This window comes from Pterocles gutturalis, unplaced genomic scaffold (genome assembly GCF_000699245.1).
Source record: "Pterocles gutturalis isolate BGI_N339 unplaced genomic scaffold, ASM69924v1 scaffold21502, whole genome shotgun sequence".
Lineage (NCBI taxonomy): Eukaryota > Metazoa > Chordata > Aves > Pterocliformes > Pteroclidae > Pterocles > Pterocles gutturalis.
Window position 1 is genome coordinate 674 of NW_010115936.1, and position 19,021 is coordinate 19,694.

The 19,021-nt window shown below is 38.1% G+C and overlaps 1 protein-coding gene across 1 annotated transcript in view; it reads right to left on the reverse strand.

Moving 5' to 3' along the window:
• Nucleotides 1–205: 205 nt before the first annotated feature.
• RANBP2 (RAN binding protein 2) overlaps nucleotides 206–19,021 on the reverse strand; it is a 30,810-nt gene continuing 11,994 nt past the window's right edge. The window contains exons 19-28 of the mRNA XM_010075364.1: nucleotides 14,209–18,802; nucleotides 8,649–8,813; nucleotides 7,137–7,229; nucleotides 6,049–6,242; nucleotides 5,315–5,543; nucleotides 4,695–4,793; nucleotides 4,410–4,552; nucleotides 3,009–3,282; nucleotides 2,525–2,859; nucleotides 206–780 (exon numbers count right to left, since the gene is read on the reverse strand). Of these exons, the coding sequence (XP_010073666.1) occupies nucleotides 475–780; nucleotides 2,525–2,859; nucleotides 3,009–3,282; nucleotides 4,410–4,552; nucleotides 4,695–4,793; nucleotides 5,315–5,543; nucleotides 6,049–6,242; nucleotides 7,137–7,229; nucleotides 8,649–8,813; nucleotides 14,209–18,802 (6,432 nt within the window). The 3' untranslated portion in view covers nucleotides 206–474. The remainder of the gene's footprint in view (nucleotides 781–2,524; nucleotides 2,860–3,008; nucleotides 3,283–4,409; nucleotides 4,553–4,694; nucleotides 4,794–5,314; nucleotides 5,544–6,048; nucleotides 6,243–7,136; nucleotides 7,230–8,648; nucleotides 8,814–14,208; nucleotides 18,803–19,021) is intronic.

A 19,021-nucleotide genomic window follows, 5' to 3' on the forward strand; every position in this document is an offset into this window, starting at 1 on the left:
GCACAAACCAGCTAGCACAACCTGCTAGCTGCCTCAGCTTGCTTTCTGCACATCAAAATGGTAAGTTTCAAAGGCCTTCAGTTTACTGACCAGCAATTAGCTCCTATAATTTGCATACACAAAATAGAGATTTATGAGAGCAGGAAGCCAAATTATGCAAGGTTGGGGTTTTTTTGTGTAAACAAACCAGAGCAAAGACAAGACATTTATTTTAACAAGACTAAGATTTAATTTTTAAAATTTGACATTTAATACAAATATGTCAGGATAACACAAATACACCTGAAATATGCCAGTGTCTGAACTTTTAACATGCAAAAAAAATCAATTAGAGCACATAAAAAACCAACTATAAGCTGTAATTTTACATTTATACATCAGAAGTGTCCATTTTAAGAAGATGAAATAATTAGTCAATAACATCTAAATACTGATTTATACTGCTAGAACATCTGTATACTCAAAGCAATAATTCTATATCTGCCCACAGTCTGTAATGACAACTCTTCCATTTACTAGCCCTTTAGGAGAACCAAAGGATTCAATCTTTTTCACAATGTCCATTCCATCTTTCACAAATCCAAATACCACATGCTTGAAGTCCAAGTGTTCTGCTTTTTTGAGTGTTATGAAGAACTGAGAATTATTCGTATCCCTGCCCTTATTTGCCATTGACAACAATCCAGGACCACTGTGTTTCACTTCAAAATTCTCATCTTCAAATGCTGCTCCATAAATTGACCGTCCACCTGTACCATCATGGTTAGTTATATCACCTCCCTTAAGAAAAAAAAAAGGGACACAGCATTAACTTACAAGTCCCAAAACATAAACCAACAGCCCAATTGTATTCCCTTTCAACAGTAAAGCCTTTGCTTTGGAAAAACTCATTTTTAGTTTTCACAAGTACCATATTTACTTAGATCTAAAGTACCCCAGCTTCAGCAGCTTTGTTCATCGTAACAGAAGCAACAGTGGAAAGCTTCTCTTGCTTATTCTACCCTCCTGCTGCACATGGTGAGCACCCCTCTAGGTGTCTTTCCCACTGCCTGTTTCCTGCATCACTCAGCCCCAATAGCTGGGATTTGCATTATCTCACTGGAGGCCTGTCCTTGCTTAGTCCCTGCAGGCACAGAACTGATCATGTGAAAAAGATTAAGGTACCAATGAGCAGTAATTTTTTGCTTCTATGCAGGCAGCAGCTTTTGCCACATTACTGCTTGTTTAGGAGAGCAGCTACTGCTAGCAAGCAGTGTCTTTTCTCTTTCTGCAAGGCAGCAAGCTTCTGAGTCCTGATTATTTGACCATACCCATAAAGGTGACAGTATAGGTTATCATATCTTTTAAGGAAAGCCTTAATTCTCATTGAAAAGTTTCTCACTGTATCTGAAGAAAGTTTAGGCAAAGCAGAGCAAACTTAGAATATACTAATTTCAAGTGATAAAAACTCACTTTTTGTCAGGGTACATAATACTGCAGTTAACTGTTTCAAGGAAGTCTATTCCTTATAGGATGTGGAATACCCCAAAACAAGCTTAAACCCTAAACGAGAAAAGTTGCTTTCCTTATCTGAAAGGCACCGAGTTTTAACAAAAGAGCCATAAAGGGCATACTTCAGAAACAGGTAATACCTAATCAAGAAATTGGATAATTTTTATTCTGGTGACAAGCTATTCATATATTACTGTCTACTGCTGAGTTTGTAGAAGGTTCTGTCTCCTCTTCAGGGATGCAGCGACATGCAGGAACATTAGTGTAGTGCATAAGGAAGTTCGTTCATTCTGCCTGTTACAAGTCACTAAAACTCACTGATTTATTGAGAGTTTTAGGAAAGGAAAAGTCTATCTGAGCCATGATCAATCTCCTAAGCATTTATAAAGAACTTGCTAGTGCTACCAAATGCACACAGAGTTTTAAAACCAATACTGTCTACATGGGAGTTCCGATGCTCTGCAGGCCGATACTCTCGGTGAAAAGTGTATTTTAAGAACAGGCCACTGCACGATAATGAGATCTAGATGACTTCTTAGATTGAAACTTGAGCATCTAAAATACTTGCAACATCAGTTTTAGCATGCACATGATCTGAAATACAAAGTGCACTTTACAATGTAAGAGAAGCCTGGAAAGTAAGTGTTCTTAGCAGGCGAGCATACAGAAGTTCCCCTCTGCAGAGAGAGAATGCAATGCTGAATGGTAGTTTTGGGAACTCCTACTTTCCTTGGTGTTCCTGTTCAGCAACAGCCCCCTTGTCCACTGTAAGAGGAGATCTCCATCTCCATTTTTAGTTCCCCACTAACATGGCAACACTAGGTAACACTAAAGCATCAGGCAGCTGGCAAATAAAAAGCATTTGGCTTAGAGCAGCATGTGATGCTTGCACCATTTCTCATCTCCTTGTAGAAAAAAGCACTGGATTCATTCTAACAACAAGAACATGCTATCCTGTACCAGTGATTTTTTGAAGTGCCATTGTTAGTCAAGATGCACGTCATTCTCTCAAGAGTCTTTCCGTTATGCTTACCTGACACACAAAGTCAGTGACTATTCTGTGAAAGCTAGAGTTCTTGAATCCAAACCCTTTCTCTCCTGTGCACAGGGCCCTGAAATTTTCAGCAGTTCGAGGGACTATATTTGAGAACAGCTCCATGGTTATGTGTCCTAAAGGTTCATCATCAGCAGAAACTTCAAAATACACAACAGGGTTGGTATCCTTTGACAGTCCTGCTGCCAGAGATAAGTGTCCCTTCTGTAGTTCTGACAAGCTTTGCTGGCATTCTTCAAACTTCCTCTTGAAAGAATTAGCCATTTCTTGGCTTTTAAATCTGACTGCAAGTTGTTCTACTTTTACTTCACCATCTGAAAATAAATCCAAGAACAGGTTTCTTTAGTTCTATTCAGTATAGTCAGAAATGAATGGCTTTCATCTTATATAATCTCCAAGGAAAAATAAAGCCACAGAAATTACAGACCACCTAGAAAAAACAAAAACCACCCACAAAACTCACCAGCATAATCTGTGGCTGTCCAAATTAAAGCATTGCTTGATGTATCAGAGGGCACCAAGTTCATTTCTTTGGTGATGACATGGTTTGCACAGACTTTAAGAACTTGGTCCCTTCTCATTAGGACTCTATAGCATTTCTTCTGTGTATGGAAGAGGATCTTTATCTCCCCGACACCACGCTCCTTCCACTGAGTAGCATCTCTGTCCCATCTGTAAAGTTTTGCTCTCTCCTTGAAGAGGATTTCTTCATCTTCTTCTCCAGATTTTACCTCCACCTAAAAAACAGCACAGTGGAGTACCTGTGATTTCCCAGAGAGCTGCTGTCATCAATGATATTAACTAGTATTACATACACTCATGACAATTCTAACATATTACAATGAAAAAATGTTCCATGTGTTCCTTTCTCCAACACCATATTCATCACACACCAAAATGAGTAAAATGCCTCACCTTTTCAGAATTCAAGAGCCCAAGAAATTATGCTGTTTTGAGATTATTGTAGCAGTGCAATACTACTTTGCCATGCTGCATATGGGTTTGGTGGGTGTTAGATGAGCAAAGGCATATAAAATTTTGAAGAAGATAGTTCGTAACATGTCTTCAACCACATCAGATTTGCTGTTCAAATTAAAGGACACTGCATACTGTTTATTTGTGCTCTATTTGTCTTAATAATTATACCAATCTCTAATTAAATTATATTATTTATAAGAAAGGCAGATGATATGGCTATAACATCAGAAAAGTGGGAAATGATTATTAGGCATACTAAGGCTAAATACCAAATCAAGGCATGAACAGTGTGAAGCCTCACTAAGTCATCAGGCTACCCTCAAAGCTGAAGGTTCTCCTACTTCTTGAAAAAACAATTTATTTTCAAACTAACAAAGTTTGTTCCCAAGCCTTCAAGTGAGGTTAATTGTACTACATCTTTATTACTCAGTGATTCTAGAAATCTCGTGCCTAGCTTAGAGTAAAAATTAAGTTAGCATGGCTTTAACAAAACTGAATCTACAAGTCATTGATACAAAGCCACAGCTGAGCTGTATTAGCACTAACAGTTATTCAGTTCCCCACCTTGGTTTTCAGCTGTGCTATAATGACTCAGTTTTGGCTTTTACAAGTTGTGTGTACAAATCTGCATTCTGATCAACACTCAGTCATGGTGTAATATAATAAACTTTGAAGACGTTAACTGATGCACCAGACACTTCCCCAGTGATAAGCTGTAGTAGGATTTAAAACAGCAGGTTTCTACATAGGCAGTGCAAGAAATACAGAACAAAGCACATGACACAGAAAGCACAGTTAGTCAAGCAAAGCATTTTTTAAAAAAAAACTTGCTTTGTTAGCAGCATGCTTATCTTAATGTTGTTTTATATTCCAGAAGTCCCCTTACCTCTGGTAAGGACACAATTGGCTCAAAGTGTATGTCATCACTATGTACCACCTCATCATCACTACCACCTTCATCTTCATCTGTTTTACGGGTTGTCTCTCCAAACACAGCTGCTCCTGTATTCGCCCATTTGAAATTTTTATCTATAATTAAAATATTTACATTTTTAACTTTGTGTAGTTTTTTCTTCTGGACAAAAACTTGCAAAAAACTGTTGTGCACAAAAGGTATAGTCTATGAAGCCGAAGTCCAGCTAAGTGTCTGTCTCAGACTAGTTTAACTCACCTTTTGAGCCAAAAGCAAATTCTCCAGAGTTTTTGGAAGCCAGATCTGCAAATGACAAGCCTGCAGTGTTGCCGAAACCAAATGAGATGACTGTGTCTCCTATCAAATAAGAGGGGAAAGTCAAAGGTTTTTCTCTGCCTTTCTTAAAGAAGATGTGTTTAATGTTACGTAGTCACAAAAACAAACTGGAGCAGTCTCTATGGTATTTTTCCTTTACAATAGATTTTTAGTTTGCATGCCACCTGTCATAATGACAGTCATTTATTATGGTTTTAAAGAGGACTCAAGACTGTGCGAGATAGTTTCAGCATGCTACTTCTGTGAAGATCCACAGAGCTCTAATATTCATACAGTATTTAACAGTAAACTAATGAGACAGAGTACATGAATTATACAACAGATACTAGCATTGCTCTGTAGTAGTGCCATTTGAACATACCAGAATTTGATGCATATAACTATTTTAATCCCCAGTCACATTTTTACTAGATTGGTACTTGTGCTTCTAATTCAGTATTGGTACTACTACTCTGCAAGGCAGCAGCTACATTAGAGAAACTAATCTACAGAGAAGCATATTTAAGTTCCTACAAAAAACCAGAACATACCCCTGACTTTACCTTGTGTTGCCTCTGAACACTCTGAATCACTTTTCTTAGTTGACAAGTCTACAGGTTTGTCATCAGCTCCTGATAGAGTCTGTGATACATTAACAGTTTCCGTGGTGGAATCTGGTTCTTCATTGTTGGTAGGTGACTGGACAAATACTGTCACCTCACCAGCTGATGGAGTAGGGACTTCTTCCTTACTGGTACAGACTAAGTCAGTTGAGCTTGTAACTTCATTCTCCTGAGATTAATAAAAAAAGTAAAGTAATAAGCAAATAAGCTAGAAGAGCCTAGTATTCAAACCACCTCCTCCAGCGACTAATAGTCATTTTAGAAAAAAAGAACACCAGGAAAAATTGTTGTAAGCTTTCTGAAGTTCTTCATTACACTTAACACACTGGACATTATCTTGACTAGAGACTGAAGTATCTTTGAAGTAGTATCCTTTCAAAAAAATACTATTACTTTCTGAAATCAGTTAGTCCTTATATACACACATTAGGAGTAATTTACTAGCCAAAGCATTCTGTACTTGATGAGAACAGCTGTACCTCCTTTCCTTGGGAAAAGAAATTCAGATCTAAGCTTCTGTGGCAAAGAATTGAGGCACAGCCACAAAAGGGTCAAATGGTTTTTCACCACTGGATGTTTTAGTTCTCACAAGGTGAAAACTGTGTAAAGTCTCACACATATATGAAGTAATTGTACAAGTTTAATGACAAAAATTTTAAAGATTTAGTTCTTACTTTAATTTCTTGAATTTTAACTTCTCTCTGAATGTCTTCTGGACTGTCATTCTCAGTATCACTGCTGACACCACAGACAGATGTAGAAGGGACTTGCAGAGTTTGTGCTTTAGCCTTCTCCTCAGGAGCTGAATTATTTTCGCAAGCAGTAACACATTCTCTTTCACTGTCGAATTCACTTTTTCCTGTGATGCCTACTGCAAAGAATAAATATTAGTGGAAAAGAGCTGTGAAGGCAGCTAAATAACAAAATAGTTTTTTGGCACCTACATTATAAAATAACCTCATGATAGCCAGAGCGACTTGAAGTAAGACTTCAAGAGTTTTTCAAATAGCATTACTGTTTAAGCAGTAGAAGTGACGACTAACTTAACATTACTCAGGGTGACTACAATTGGAAGTTCATCATACTTGGTTTTCTATTGCTATCAGGGAATTTCCATGAAATGATGAAGAGTTCAATCTTGCACTCTACCACTAGCTTCCTTCAACATCTGCTCATATTTCAAATGGCTCAATGTATACCACCTCTTTCTAGCCCATATCCTCAAAAACCCCCCAAACTTCACTTCTAGAAGTATCTACCCAGATTTTCAGTTACGCAGCACTGAAGTCTGAGTCACAGTCAAAGTAGACATAAACACAAGCAGCAAATTCAATCTTCTACAGCTGTATAAAGACCAAACACCTTTTTTTAATTGAACAATATTAACTCATAAGCTTAATTTAAATTTACTATCTGCAGAAACAGCAAGTATTCACAGATGCGGGCAAGTTTTGTCTTCTACAGTATCATGCCAAGCTGAATTCTTCATATTCAGAAAAAGGAGCAGCTCAAGGTAGGAAGACACTTTGATGTTCTTGTTTAGAGGCAACGTGAAATGTACATTTCTCATTCAGGTACCACTTTAATAGTTCAACATACTGAGATTAAAGCTGTATTTTGAGATGCAGCTTTTCTACTCCCAGCATCAGTGCTTCTAAAAACTATCTCAGGAAACGTTAATTTCAGTGCCCAAGCGTCTTTCAGATTTAGAGCTTATGCTTCAGTATATAAGAAATTTTAAGTACTGTGTTTTAAGACATACCTTTTACAGGACCTTCCAACTTCTTTTTATCTTCTGAATCACTGGGATACAGTCTTCCATTAAGTTTCTTAACAGCTGTTTCATAGTCTTCATCTTAAATACAAGAAACAAGTGTTAAGTTCTCAGGCATCCTCCAAGTACAGAGAAATGTGCTAGGCCCTTCCGACTCACAAGCCTAGCAAGCATGCCTAATTCTTACTTATGTTTTAAGAGTTCTACAGGTCAGCAAGTAAGCTTTCACTTCCTGTTTTGCATACAGGTCCTTTGGCATGCAATTGACACTTTTTTCAGCCTGGATTGTTACAGATGCTTGGCACAGGTTTTGTTTTCAGGAAGCACATTTCTTACTCAGTGATTTTATTAAGAGTACCACTAAACAGAAATTGTAAGGAAGACTGAAGATCTTTTATTTATAGCAAGCTCAGATATTTGTAGTAGGGGACTTGTCTTCTCCCATGTTCTGTTGAATACAATACTTCAGAACTTCCATATAACATATTTGCTGCTGAAAAATTAAGAGTAATTCAGTTGCATGCAGTAAGATTTGATATAAAATATTTACAGTTTTAGTGTTAGGAATTTGCTGTAGAAGAAAAATAAGCCATTAGTCAAGCATTTAGGAAACCTGAGCATGTTCCTTTTTGATAAAGGCTGCCTTGTATGTCTCTAAAAAGTTACAGAAGTAAGCTTCTTGCTCAAATGAGACTAGGCTCAAACATCTGATTATTTAGTCTTACATTGCATTGGAAATATGAGTGTCAACACCCAGAAGATACCAATACAAATTGCCTTTAGTCATCCCTGGGGCTCCATTGTACTATTCTGTCTTGAAGACCTGAGTGTACATCTTTGACCATAAAGATGACAGGATTATTTCCCATCAATCCAAACAAAAACATTTTAGTGTCTAACAGTTCTGATAGTATTCACAGAATCGCAAAATATCTCAAGTTGAAAGGGACCCACGTAAGGATCATTGAGTCCAGCTCCCTGCTCCTCACAGGACTATCTAAACCACATGACTAAGTGTTGCGCAGATTTACCCTGAACTCTGAGAAGCTTGGTACCGTGACACTTCCCTGCAGAGCCTGTTCCGGGGACCAGCCATCCTCCCTGTAAAGAACCTTTTCCTAGTGTCCAATTTGAACGTCCCCTGACACAGCTTCATTCCATTGCCTCATATCGTATTGCTGGTCACCAGAGAGATCAGCATCTCTCCCTCTGCTGACCCCCGAAGGAAGGTGTAGACTGTGATGAGGTCACCCCTCAGCCTTCTCTTCTGCAAGCTGAACAAACCAAGTGACCTCAGCTGCTCCTTGTAAGTCTTGCCCCTCAATGCCTTGACCATCTTGGTCACTCTTCTCTGGACACATTCTAACAAGTTTCATGTCCTTCTTATATTGATGCACCCAAAAGTGCACACAGTGCTCAAGGTGGGGCTGCACCAGTGGAGTGTATTACACCCTTTCCCCACAGAAAGGCAACAGAAAGATCAACTTTGTCACTCCTTACCATCATCCTCGTCGCTCACATATCCAGGCTTATTCTTGTAACAGAAGAATGTTGAAGGTAGCTTGAGAAAGCCAGCGAGAGCTCTCTGTTCAGGGGTAGGTGTTAACTCGTAAACTATTATAACCTCATCAGATAGAAGATCATCTTCTGATGTTGTCTTCTCAGCTTTTCACAGAAATTGAACAAACCATTAAAACTGAATAATTTCAGAACAGGGAATAACATTAAAACCACATTGCCACTATTACAGAACTGATTTATACATTTGGAGGCTAAACATTTTCTGCTGATCCACAACAAATTCACAAAAATCAAAGTTACAGGATGCTAGGACAGAGCATCCTGTTAAAACTTCAGAAATTCTAACCTGCATGCCCAACTACATCCTGTTCTATTGCATTTGGAATTCAGTTCTCAGAACAGAAATAAGCCTGTGTCTTTATACTGTTACAAGGATTATTTAAGTCCTCATGTCAAACAAATGCAGGTGTTATCTAGAGGTAGAGAGGCAAACTTCAGGCCTGAAAAAAAAAGTTGTCTATAGCAACATGTCCTACTGCATTGCTTAAAAGTGCTTTTAAGTTCTATTCAGTTGCTGTTTAATATTTTTCTATAACTTATTACAGATTACCTATGGGAAATATTAGCTTTTTATTAGCTAAACTCAATTTACCTTCATAGCTGTTGCTGAAAATTTTATTGTTACAAAAGTAATTTTTAGTTCCACCTTGGTGAACAACAAAAATACTGCCTTCAGCCTATTTAATTAGCTTTTCCAGCGACAAATACCACTACCGATTTTATTATATAGCTTTTTCTCCTCTCTCCTTGAACATTAAATTTTCCATTTCACTTGTATTGAAAAAACACTGCATAATCAAAGGTTAAAGCTGAAAGCCTAGCGTAGAGCAAACTGCAGAAAAACATCTGGCTATAAGCAGCTTTGGAAACAAAGATTTGAGTTTATTATCAGAGAGTGGAAGCAAAGGAAGGATGTATCAGTTCAGGCATCATGTATTGTTTGGTTGGGGTTTTAGTGTTGTTTTGAGAGGGAGAAGTTGGTGGTAAAGGTGTGACAAATTTGTTAACTATTTATAAAAATTATCCCATAAGCACACCAATGCCCACGCATCGGCTATTTCTAAGAACAATTTGATTTCTTTAGTAAGTCAACCTGTTTGTTCAAATGTTCCCTGGGTTTGAGTTAAAACTAGTCAGCAGAATTTGAACAGTGCTCTCAAAAGCTCATTGTTCTTTTCATTAGACTGTATTTGCTAAATCTGTGGCACAATGTAGTCAGTGGAAACCTAAATCTTCATCTATGAACCAGATTACTACTGAGTTCCTGAGGAACACCAGTTTTCCTGCTCATGCAATTTGATATTCATCATTGCAAGATGAGAAAGGACAGAAGTGTAATGTTTATATAGACATGCCCCTTGATCCTCTAACACAGCTGGCACACTAAAATAAATCTGCTTTTTAAAAGTAGATTTCCCACTAGTTATCTTCCAGTAGATTAAGAATAACAGAGTAAAAGCAAAATCCAAAGTACTAGTTTCAATTTAAGTCTTTTTTTGAAGTCTTCCCTCCCCAACCTTTGGGCCAATTGACTCCTTTTAATTACAAGTTAATAATTTCAGGCATTTATATACCAGAGTATAGCTCAAATCCATTACCAACAGAGTCTTGGAGACTAATCCTTTTTGCTCACTTTTTTTAGACCTCAATAGCTCTTTCTAGTCTGTATAAAGTCAATGTGGGATAAGATGATTGAATAGCAAATTTCTAAGTTCATATAATGACAGCAGGCTATAGAAGTTTTCATACATCTTCTCAGTCTTATGCAAAAAACTCATTAGCTATAGCTGATTTAAGAATTAGGCCTACATCTTGCACCATGTTACGAAGATATGCAGGTATCCTGCATGTTAGCATCTGTTTTATTCACTCAGATTTCTTAAGGAAGTGTCTCAATTGGACTAAGTTTGCACCAAGTTTAATTGTGGAATATTTAGTCTTGGAGTCATTAAAGGTTACAGCAAAAGACAGCTTTCTTTAGGATTAAACAATTTTAAAAAAAAATTATCTTCAACAAAAAAAAAATCTTCCAAACTCAGTCAGGTAGATGGAAAAAGTGTGAGCTTCCTTTAATCTAAAGTATAAAGCTAACTAGAAGACCCTGGCAACAGAGGATATAGTCCATCATATTTGACAGACAGCATTCTCAAAGAATTATCATGCAGTCTCTTTCAGTAGTCTTTGTACAAATTAGCTAAATAAGAGAAATAAATTCAAAAGTCACTTCAGATTAATCCAGAGGTAAAGTTCTCCATGCAGCTGATCTAGAAAGACTAAGATTCTAGTGCTCCAAACATCCACTCAAAGTGACAAAAGGGTTCAACAACAAAGATTAAGATTACAACTTGTATCTGCCCTCAGAATATTAAGACTGACAAGACGTTCACTGGTTCACCTGAATCAGTTTCTACTCACTCTCCCTACAAGAAAGTAAACTTTTCTTATTCAAAAATGCTGCAAACAGCTGAAATATATCTTCACAGGCAGCCATAAAAACAAAGAGCTACGCATATGTACAAGACTTAAAAGACTGCTAGTTTTGTGATAATAGAACTTTCTACTTCAGGGAAACAAACCACACAAAACATTGCTAGCATATGGAAGGAACAAAAGAAAGAACAATACCGTTCTTTTCACTAGTATATTGTATTTTGCTTTTGTTTCAACTCATATTGACACCAGGTAGGCCTAAATATCTAGTCACAATACTGATTTTTTTTTTTCCTCCCTCATGCACATATCAGTGGCTATCTTCTGGATATAAGAGAAAAGCACCAGTTTAAACCTTAATGCATTAACTGATACACTAACATGCAACTGACAGAAATTTGATTCAAACTTGTAAAGCACTTATAAAAAGCTCATGACCTGACCTGAGGAAAACTTAAGTACTTTTGCATGGAGTTGCAGAACTACTATGTGGTTAAATTTCTTCTGAATGTTGTTCTAGCACAACTCAGAAGCTCCCTGAAAGACGTTCCCCATGAGAAAGCCTCAGCTTGTATTTGCATTGAGTAGGCTTGAAAGCCTAATTTAGAAAGGACTTCTCAAAGTCATTTGCTATTAAGTCAGAGCTCAAAACAAAGCAAACAAAAAGCTACACTGAAGAGAATTATCAACTGTAAATAAATCATTAAGTATATAATAATATACTAGTTATTAGAAAAGCAGAAGTGAAGAACAGTCCGAAGTACCAGAAAGTAATATCTTTTTTGGTTGTTTTTCTTAAATAAGCACATAGACCCCAGCCCTCACACACCCCTAATAAAAAACAGGACCTATTTGAGGTAGCATAAGTTCTGGCATGTATGCATTGGCGCAGAATGCTTAATCACTTCACATTATGGACATCAAATGATGAAAATAAAACTGAATTGTTAATAAACTCCATGCACAGGGATGCCTAAAACACACAGAACAGTTGACTTTAGATCATATATACAGAACAGGAGTTCAGCATTTAAATGAGAACAGCTTCTCTAGAAATACAGTTTTCGGAAAATGGTGCTTGGAGTGACATTGAGATTTTTAAGCAATGTAAGACACTAACTACAACACTGTCTTGTGCAGACTAGAATAAAAATTTACTTTTTAAAATTAAAATGCTGTTAACTATGTAAGTTGAGGATGCTTACAGCAAGCATACAAGCAGCACTGTTAGTAACATCTTATAATGACATATAATCATACTATAAGCTGTAAGAGTTTTGGTTACAGGTTCTGAATGTAAACAAAGTGGTTAACTCAGCAAAAGCTTTATGATCAGCTAAGGTGGACTTCATATTTACATGAAGTATATATAGATAAACAATAGCTCAGGAGATGCCTCATTTCTGTGCACTCCTGGTTTTTAGAAGTGCAGTAGTTAACATTATTAACTGGGAAACTGAAGTAAACATTTCCATCAGATACACTAAATACACTCAAGCTTTTTACTAGATAACCTGCAAGATCTTCAGGCATATTTCACTGAAGTGGAAAGACCTCAGACACCAAGAAGTATTCTCTAAAAGTAACAGGATAATTTAATTTCTTTAGAAAAGGGGAATTTTAGAGATCCAGTGTGCATGTTCAGTAAAACCGTGACACAGAAGTGCAAGGCAGATACTCTCAGAAAATAAGGCAAACAGAAGCCAAAAGCTTAAACAGGGCCATCCATTGTGCTAGCTCATATTAACATACTAAGGGCTAGAGACATTCTCCCACAGGACAAATACAGTAGTCAGACACACAATTTTAAGTACTCTTCTTCAGCATGCATGTTAATTACAAGGATTACTGAGCCAACTGCTTTGCCACAGTTGGGTTACTGTCCATGCCTGCTAAAGTGTTCTTATCACACATTCAGTGCAGTACGTAAATACCTTTACTATCAGGTTGCAAGGAAGATGTGCTTGTCCAAAAGGCCATTGGATTAGATTTAAAAAGGCTAAAATTAAAGCCTAAAAAAATAAATTGTTTGGATATAAGTGTTTACCTGTAATTTTAAAAGGGTAAAACAGACTTATCTATATTCTGGAAGCATTCCATAGTCATATTTCACAGTAGGAAATTCCATCTGTTAATTCTACACAGCCTTATCCAACCTATGTGAATACACCCGCAGCTATCATCTTCCCCACATCCCTTTATTTATCATACTTTACTTAATAAACAGACGGTATGTCTTCATAATTCTGAGACCAGTATGCAAATTAAAAACTATCATCTGATTGATCAGTTTTGCACTGATGGGAAGCAGCACGTGAAACCTTCAAAGAGTACTCTACAATTAAAATGCTAGTAAATATTTTTCTTACAAAGACACTTCAGCACATTACAGTGGTCGTGTTGCAGCCACAACTTCTGCAAGCTCATCTTTTTCAGACAGTGTCAGAAACTGTATAACTGAGGATGCAATCACATGATCTCTTTTCAGGCTAAGGAAAGAGGCTAACATCTGGTGTTATTTAAGCTACACACCCAAAATTGCAGAGATCAATAACTAAGACTTTAAAAAAATGTACAGGGAGCAGTTTTACAACACCCACCTGTTCAATCATGAGGATAATTCAAATTTTAGAAACTTTAGCTGAAGCATGCATTTGCTGTTCTCACACTTCTCATTCAGAGCAAAGGCCCAAGTACATACACTACAAATCCAAATACCTATTTAAGTCTCACAAAGTGAATCCACAGCTCCTTCTTTAAACACTTAAGCCTGAGATTCAGGTACAACATTTCAGAGTTACAGCTCCTCCTTTCTCAGTAATCAACAAAACTTTACCTTGCATCGTACACTTTCATTTTTATATGAAAATTATTATGACTTAAAATTAATTCTTTTACTTGAAACTCTTGAACTTGTGAAGATGTGGGTACCCACATTACAACTGAAAGAAACTACATGTTATTGAGACAAGAGAGTAATGAATAGCAGAGAGATGGCTGCTTAATAAGTTGTGTAGTTGAATAAGTTACTAGTTCAATAGACACTCACCTTTATCCAGAACTCTAAATGAGAAGTTAGAGGGTCCATCTTGTCTTGAAGTAGGCAAGTTGTCTACCTTGCTGTCTAGATGCTTCTGAGGAGCACTAGAGCTTTTTGGTGGTGCAGAGACTTCCAGTTCTTTCTGTGCTGTGTTCTGAGACACTGGAATATGGTCTTCACTCCTTCTTGGAGGATTAAAGCTGAAGCCAAAGAGAGAACCAGTAGCTGAAGTATTTCCAAACGTGAATGTCTTTGACTTTTCATTACTGAAAATGCTCTTAACAGATTCAGACCCAAATACAAACTTCGGAGGAGAAACAACTGTTTTTGTTGGTGTTTCAGAAGTGCTTGACACCTCTGCAACCTCTACAGTTCCATCACAAGTATCATCACCATGGCTGAGGTCAGTTCTTTCTCTGGTAGTTTCTTCTAGTACAGCTACAGCATTTTTACCACACGGAGATTCCTTTGGTGTAGTAGCACGAGAAGAAAGAGGTGTTATCAGTGTGTCTCTTTCTTGGGCATGCTTGGCTTCATCAAAAATTTGCTTAAATGAATCTGCAACATTTTGCAGCTTGAATCGCACAGCTAGAAGTTCTACTTTCCTTTCCCCATCTGCAAAGTCACATGCGGTCCATACCCATGCCCTATCGGATCCTTTCATTTGTTGCATATTCATATCTGGTGTTATTCTGTGATTGGCACAGAGTTTTAGTACCTGGTCCCTTCTCATTACTATACGCACTTGTTTGTTGTCGTAGTTCTGTAATATCTTGATATCCCCAATACCTCTCTCTTTCCACTGATTAGCATCTTTATCATATCTGTAGAGCTTAGCTCTATGGCTGAAGATAACTTGCTCATTTTCCTCACCACTGCTCACTTCCACAAGGTCAGGCAGAGGTACCACAGGTTCAAAGTACTGCCCATCTCTCTCCTCTTCTTGAGTAACATCAGAATCTTCATCTGTGCCTACTGATGTTCTACTCTGGTTCTGCTTTGCGGGTGATTTGGATGGGCTCAAGGCAGATTTAAAGCTGAAACTAAAGCCTGTGGTAGACTCTCCAAATCTAAACAGATTTTTCCTTACAGGGCTACTTGCAAGAGGTGAAGCATATACAGAACTACTTACACTATCATCCAATGCTTCTTCACGCAAGTCATAATTATCCCATTCCAGAGTAGGCCCAGTACTTTCAGCATGTGGCTTTATAATCAGATCAGAAGTACTGCTGGCACAAACAGAGTTTACATTTTCCTCTTCTGACAGTTTAGTTTTGTCATCTGTCAGAAATGTTTTGAGATCTTTTAAGCCACACTTCATTTCTTCTGCTTTCTGTATAAGTTGAGCTGTCCTACCTGTATCAACAAGTTTATGAGGCGTCTGCAGGGGTATATCTAGTAGTAGCCTCTGACATTCTTCAAACTTCTGTTTGAACTCCTGAGCCTGCTCTGGTGTCTTGAATTTTGCTGCCAGATGTTCCAACTTCGCATCACCATCAGAGAAGTCATTGGCCATCCACATCCATGCTTTATCTGAGCCAGACAGCTGTTTCAAGTTCATTGTTGTTGTTATCCAGTGATTCGCACACACCTTCAGTACCTGCTCACGCCGCATTAATATTCTTACTTTGCCATTAACTTCATTTTTAAGAATCTTCAGGTTGCCTACCCCACGTTCTTTCCACTGGCTTGTTTCTGGATCAAACCTGAACAGCTTTACTCTTTGGGAGTATAACACTTTCTCATCTTCCTCTCCTGTAAATGGTTCTACTTTTTCAGGCATCTGAACTATAGGTTCAAAGTGTATATCATCACTGTCCTCTGTCTTATACACATCATCATCCTTCTCACCAAGGTCAGCAGATGTGTTTGCTTTGTGATCCATTTTAGAAACCTGCGAAGAAAACAGCTTTTCACCTGCACCTGAAAAGCCTTTGAAGTTAGGATCTTTTTTGCCAAACTGAAAGCTTTCCCTGGGAGTACTTTTTGCAAGCTCCGCAAAAGTAAAAGTGCTGCTATTTTGCCCAAAAACAAAGTCACTTTTCTCCTTGGTTGCTGTTTCTTGAAACTGGAATGTAATTCCACTATCTGAAGGCAGGTCCTTTTTGTCTTTTTCATCAGTGCTTTTTAGGAAGCCAGTTGTACACTCTTTGGATGGCTCATCTTTCTTTGTGGTATTTTTATTAGACTCCTGTATCCCAAATTTAAATCCGCCTGGAGGCACTGGCATTGAAAAGCTAAATCCTTTTGCGGACTTAGCTTCAGTATCAGAAGGAATCTGAAATGTAAATGATGGTGCCTTGCCTTGCTCAGTATGACCAAACTTAAAGCCCTTTTCTAAGAAATCACACTTAAAGCCTGTTCCCGACTGCCCTCCAAGAGATTCTGATAATTTACTTTTCAAGCCAGAAGGAGGAGTTGATGAAGCATCACCAGCAGCGTTATCAAATGGATTTGGTGCTTGGCAGGCTACACAGGCTAGTGAAGAACCTTCATTCCTCACAAGACAAGTAGTACAATCCCACTGCCCTTCCTTTTTAGTGAAAAGCCCTTCAAATCCATTTTTCTGTGGCTTACTTGCATCAGCAGTGGAACCAAATCTGGGAGCAGGGGATGCCTGAACAGTCGGTACAGGCACATTTGGTTGACTTTGTAAGTTAGGATTCTGACAAGAATGACAGTTCACATCTTCCGGTTCATTTTGGACTAGGCATACAGAGGAGTCCCACTGACCTTCTTTTTTAGAAAATGCAGTTCCCAAGTCATTTGGAATAGCCTTTGGAGCAACTGCTTGGCCAAATTTAAAGGAAGTTTGTTGACTAGATACTGCTGTATTATTTTTGTTTGGATTCTCACAGGCAACACACTTAGAGGCAGTGGGTTCGTTTCTTACTAAACAGACACTGCAGTCCCATTGACCTTCCTTTTTAGCAAAAGCAGATCCAAATTTGTCCTGCACAGTGTTGCCACTGGCTTTGAAACTTGCAGCAGATTCAGTTAATGGGGTGTCATGTTTTTCCCACGTATCTGGATTTGGACTTTGACACGATACACAATTCTTTGCAGTTGCTTCATTTGGAACTAAACACACTTTACACTCCCATTGATCCTTCTTCAAGAGATGCTGCCCAAACCCATCACAAGAATAGGTTCGCAGGGCTTCCTTTCCAAATGAAAAAGTGGTAGGGCCAGACACAGTTGATGTAGCTGTAAGGTTGCCTTTGCTATCAGATTCACTGCTCACTCCATCTTTTGGGAACTGCAAGCCAAAGTTCAGGGTCCCAGAAATGGATCTGCAAGGCTCCTTGATGTCCTGATTTGTTGTTTCTCTTGCAGTCCCACTACTCTGAGTCACAGATGTGTCAACATTTGATCCCAAGGTTTTTAAAATATTCTGTGACTCCTCAAACTTACTTTTGAAAAGCATTGCTTCCTCTGGTGTTTTAAATCTAATTGCAAGCTGTTCTGGTTTTGGCAACTCATCTGCATAATCTAAAGCATGCCATACAAATGACTTATCTGATCCAGCATTTGGAGTTAATTTCATATCAGTATTTATGTAGTGATTTGCACAGATTTTCAATACTTGGTCCCGTCTCATTAAGAGACGAAATTTGCCAGATACTTTATGTTGCAGTATTTTGACATTTCCAACACCCCTTTCTTTCCATTCTTTAGATTCTGCATCAAAACGGAAGAGCTTGGCTCTGTTGCAGAAGAATTCTTCTTCATCTTCCTCACCTGTCTTTACTTCAATCTTGTCAGGGAGTGGCACCACAGGATCAAAATGAGGACCATCATCATCCTCATCTCCACCATGGGTGCTTCCTCCCTCTGTTTCATGACTTCTATTGGCCAAATCTGAACTTGAAGTCGTAAATACAGGCTTGCTTGGTTCTTGGACGCTAAACACATCGCTCTTCTCAAACCCCATGCTTTTGTGTGCATTTTGTCCCATGCTCTCTCTAAAAGAGATGGCTGGAATATTTTTATTGCCAAAACTGAAGACATTTCTTTGACTATTTGTGTGATCATTAACTGGTTTTTGTTCAATGTATCTATCATCCTGTAATGGTTTATCAGACGCCAGAAGACCCAAGAGGCTTTCACGGCTATTAAAAGGTGCATTAGGAGGCTGCGCTGCAACTTGAAGAGAAGAAAAGGTAAAGTCTCCATCATTAGACTTGAAGTTAGTGTTGAATTTAAAAGTTGTTGGCTGACTTGACTGTGCGGGTGTTGGCAGAGATGGTTTTGATCCTTCTGCTGTTCCTGGCTGTCCAAATTTAGATTTCGAAAATTCTAACACTTTTGATTCTGCAGGCTTTAAAGTCAGCGGCGCAACTGAAGGCTTTGTGAAATAGCCTGGCTGAGGTAATGGTGGATTTGTGCTTGCCTGTGGAACACTGTAATTGTAGTAATCATCACCTGCACGAGGAGAAATGAGTCCAGTAGTGGAAGAATCCAAACGCAAAGGTGTGCCATATATTTCTTGGGAAAACATACAAGCAGAAGTGTTTTGTAGAGGTGGTGTATGCATTGGTTGTTGATAGGCATATATGTGTTGCTGGGGTGTAAGTCGGTTCATACCATAGACAGGAGCCTAAAGGAAAAAAAAAGCAGAAAACAATTGCTTTGCTTGTTACGGTAACTGTGTTAAAATCCACGTAACATAACATGCACTCCTAAAAGCAGGGCATACTGTTATATGAGTTGAAATCTAAACTAATTTCAACTTAGTTTAAATCTTGAAAGGCATCTGAAAAGAAGCATTGAAAAAGGGGCACAAGATGAGTGGGTTGTTTTTCTATTTAAAAAGCCT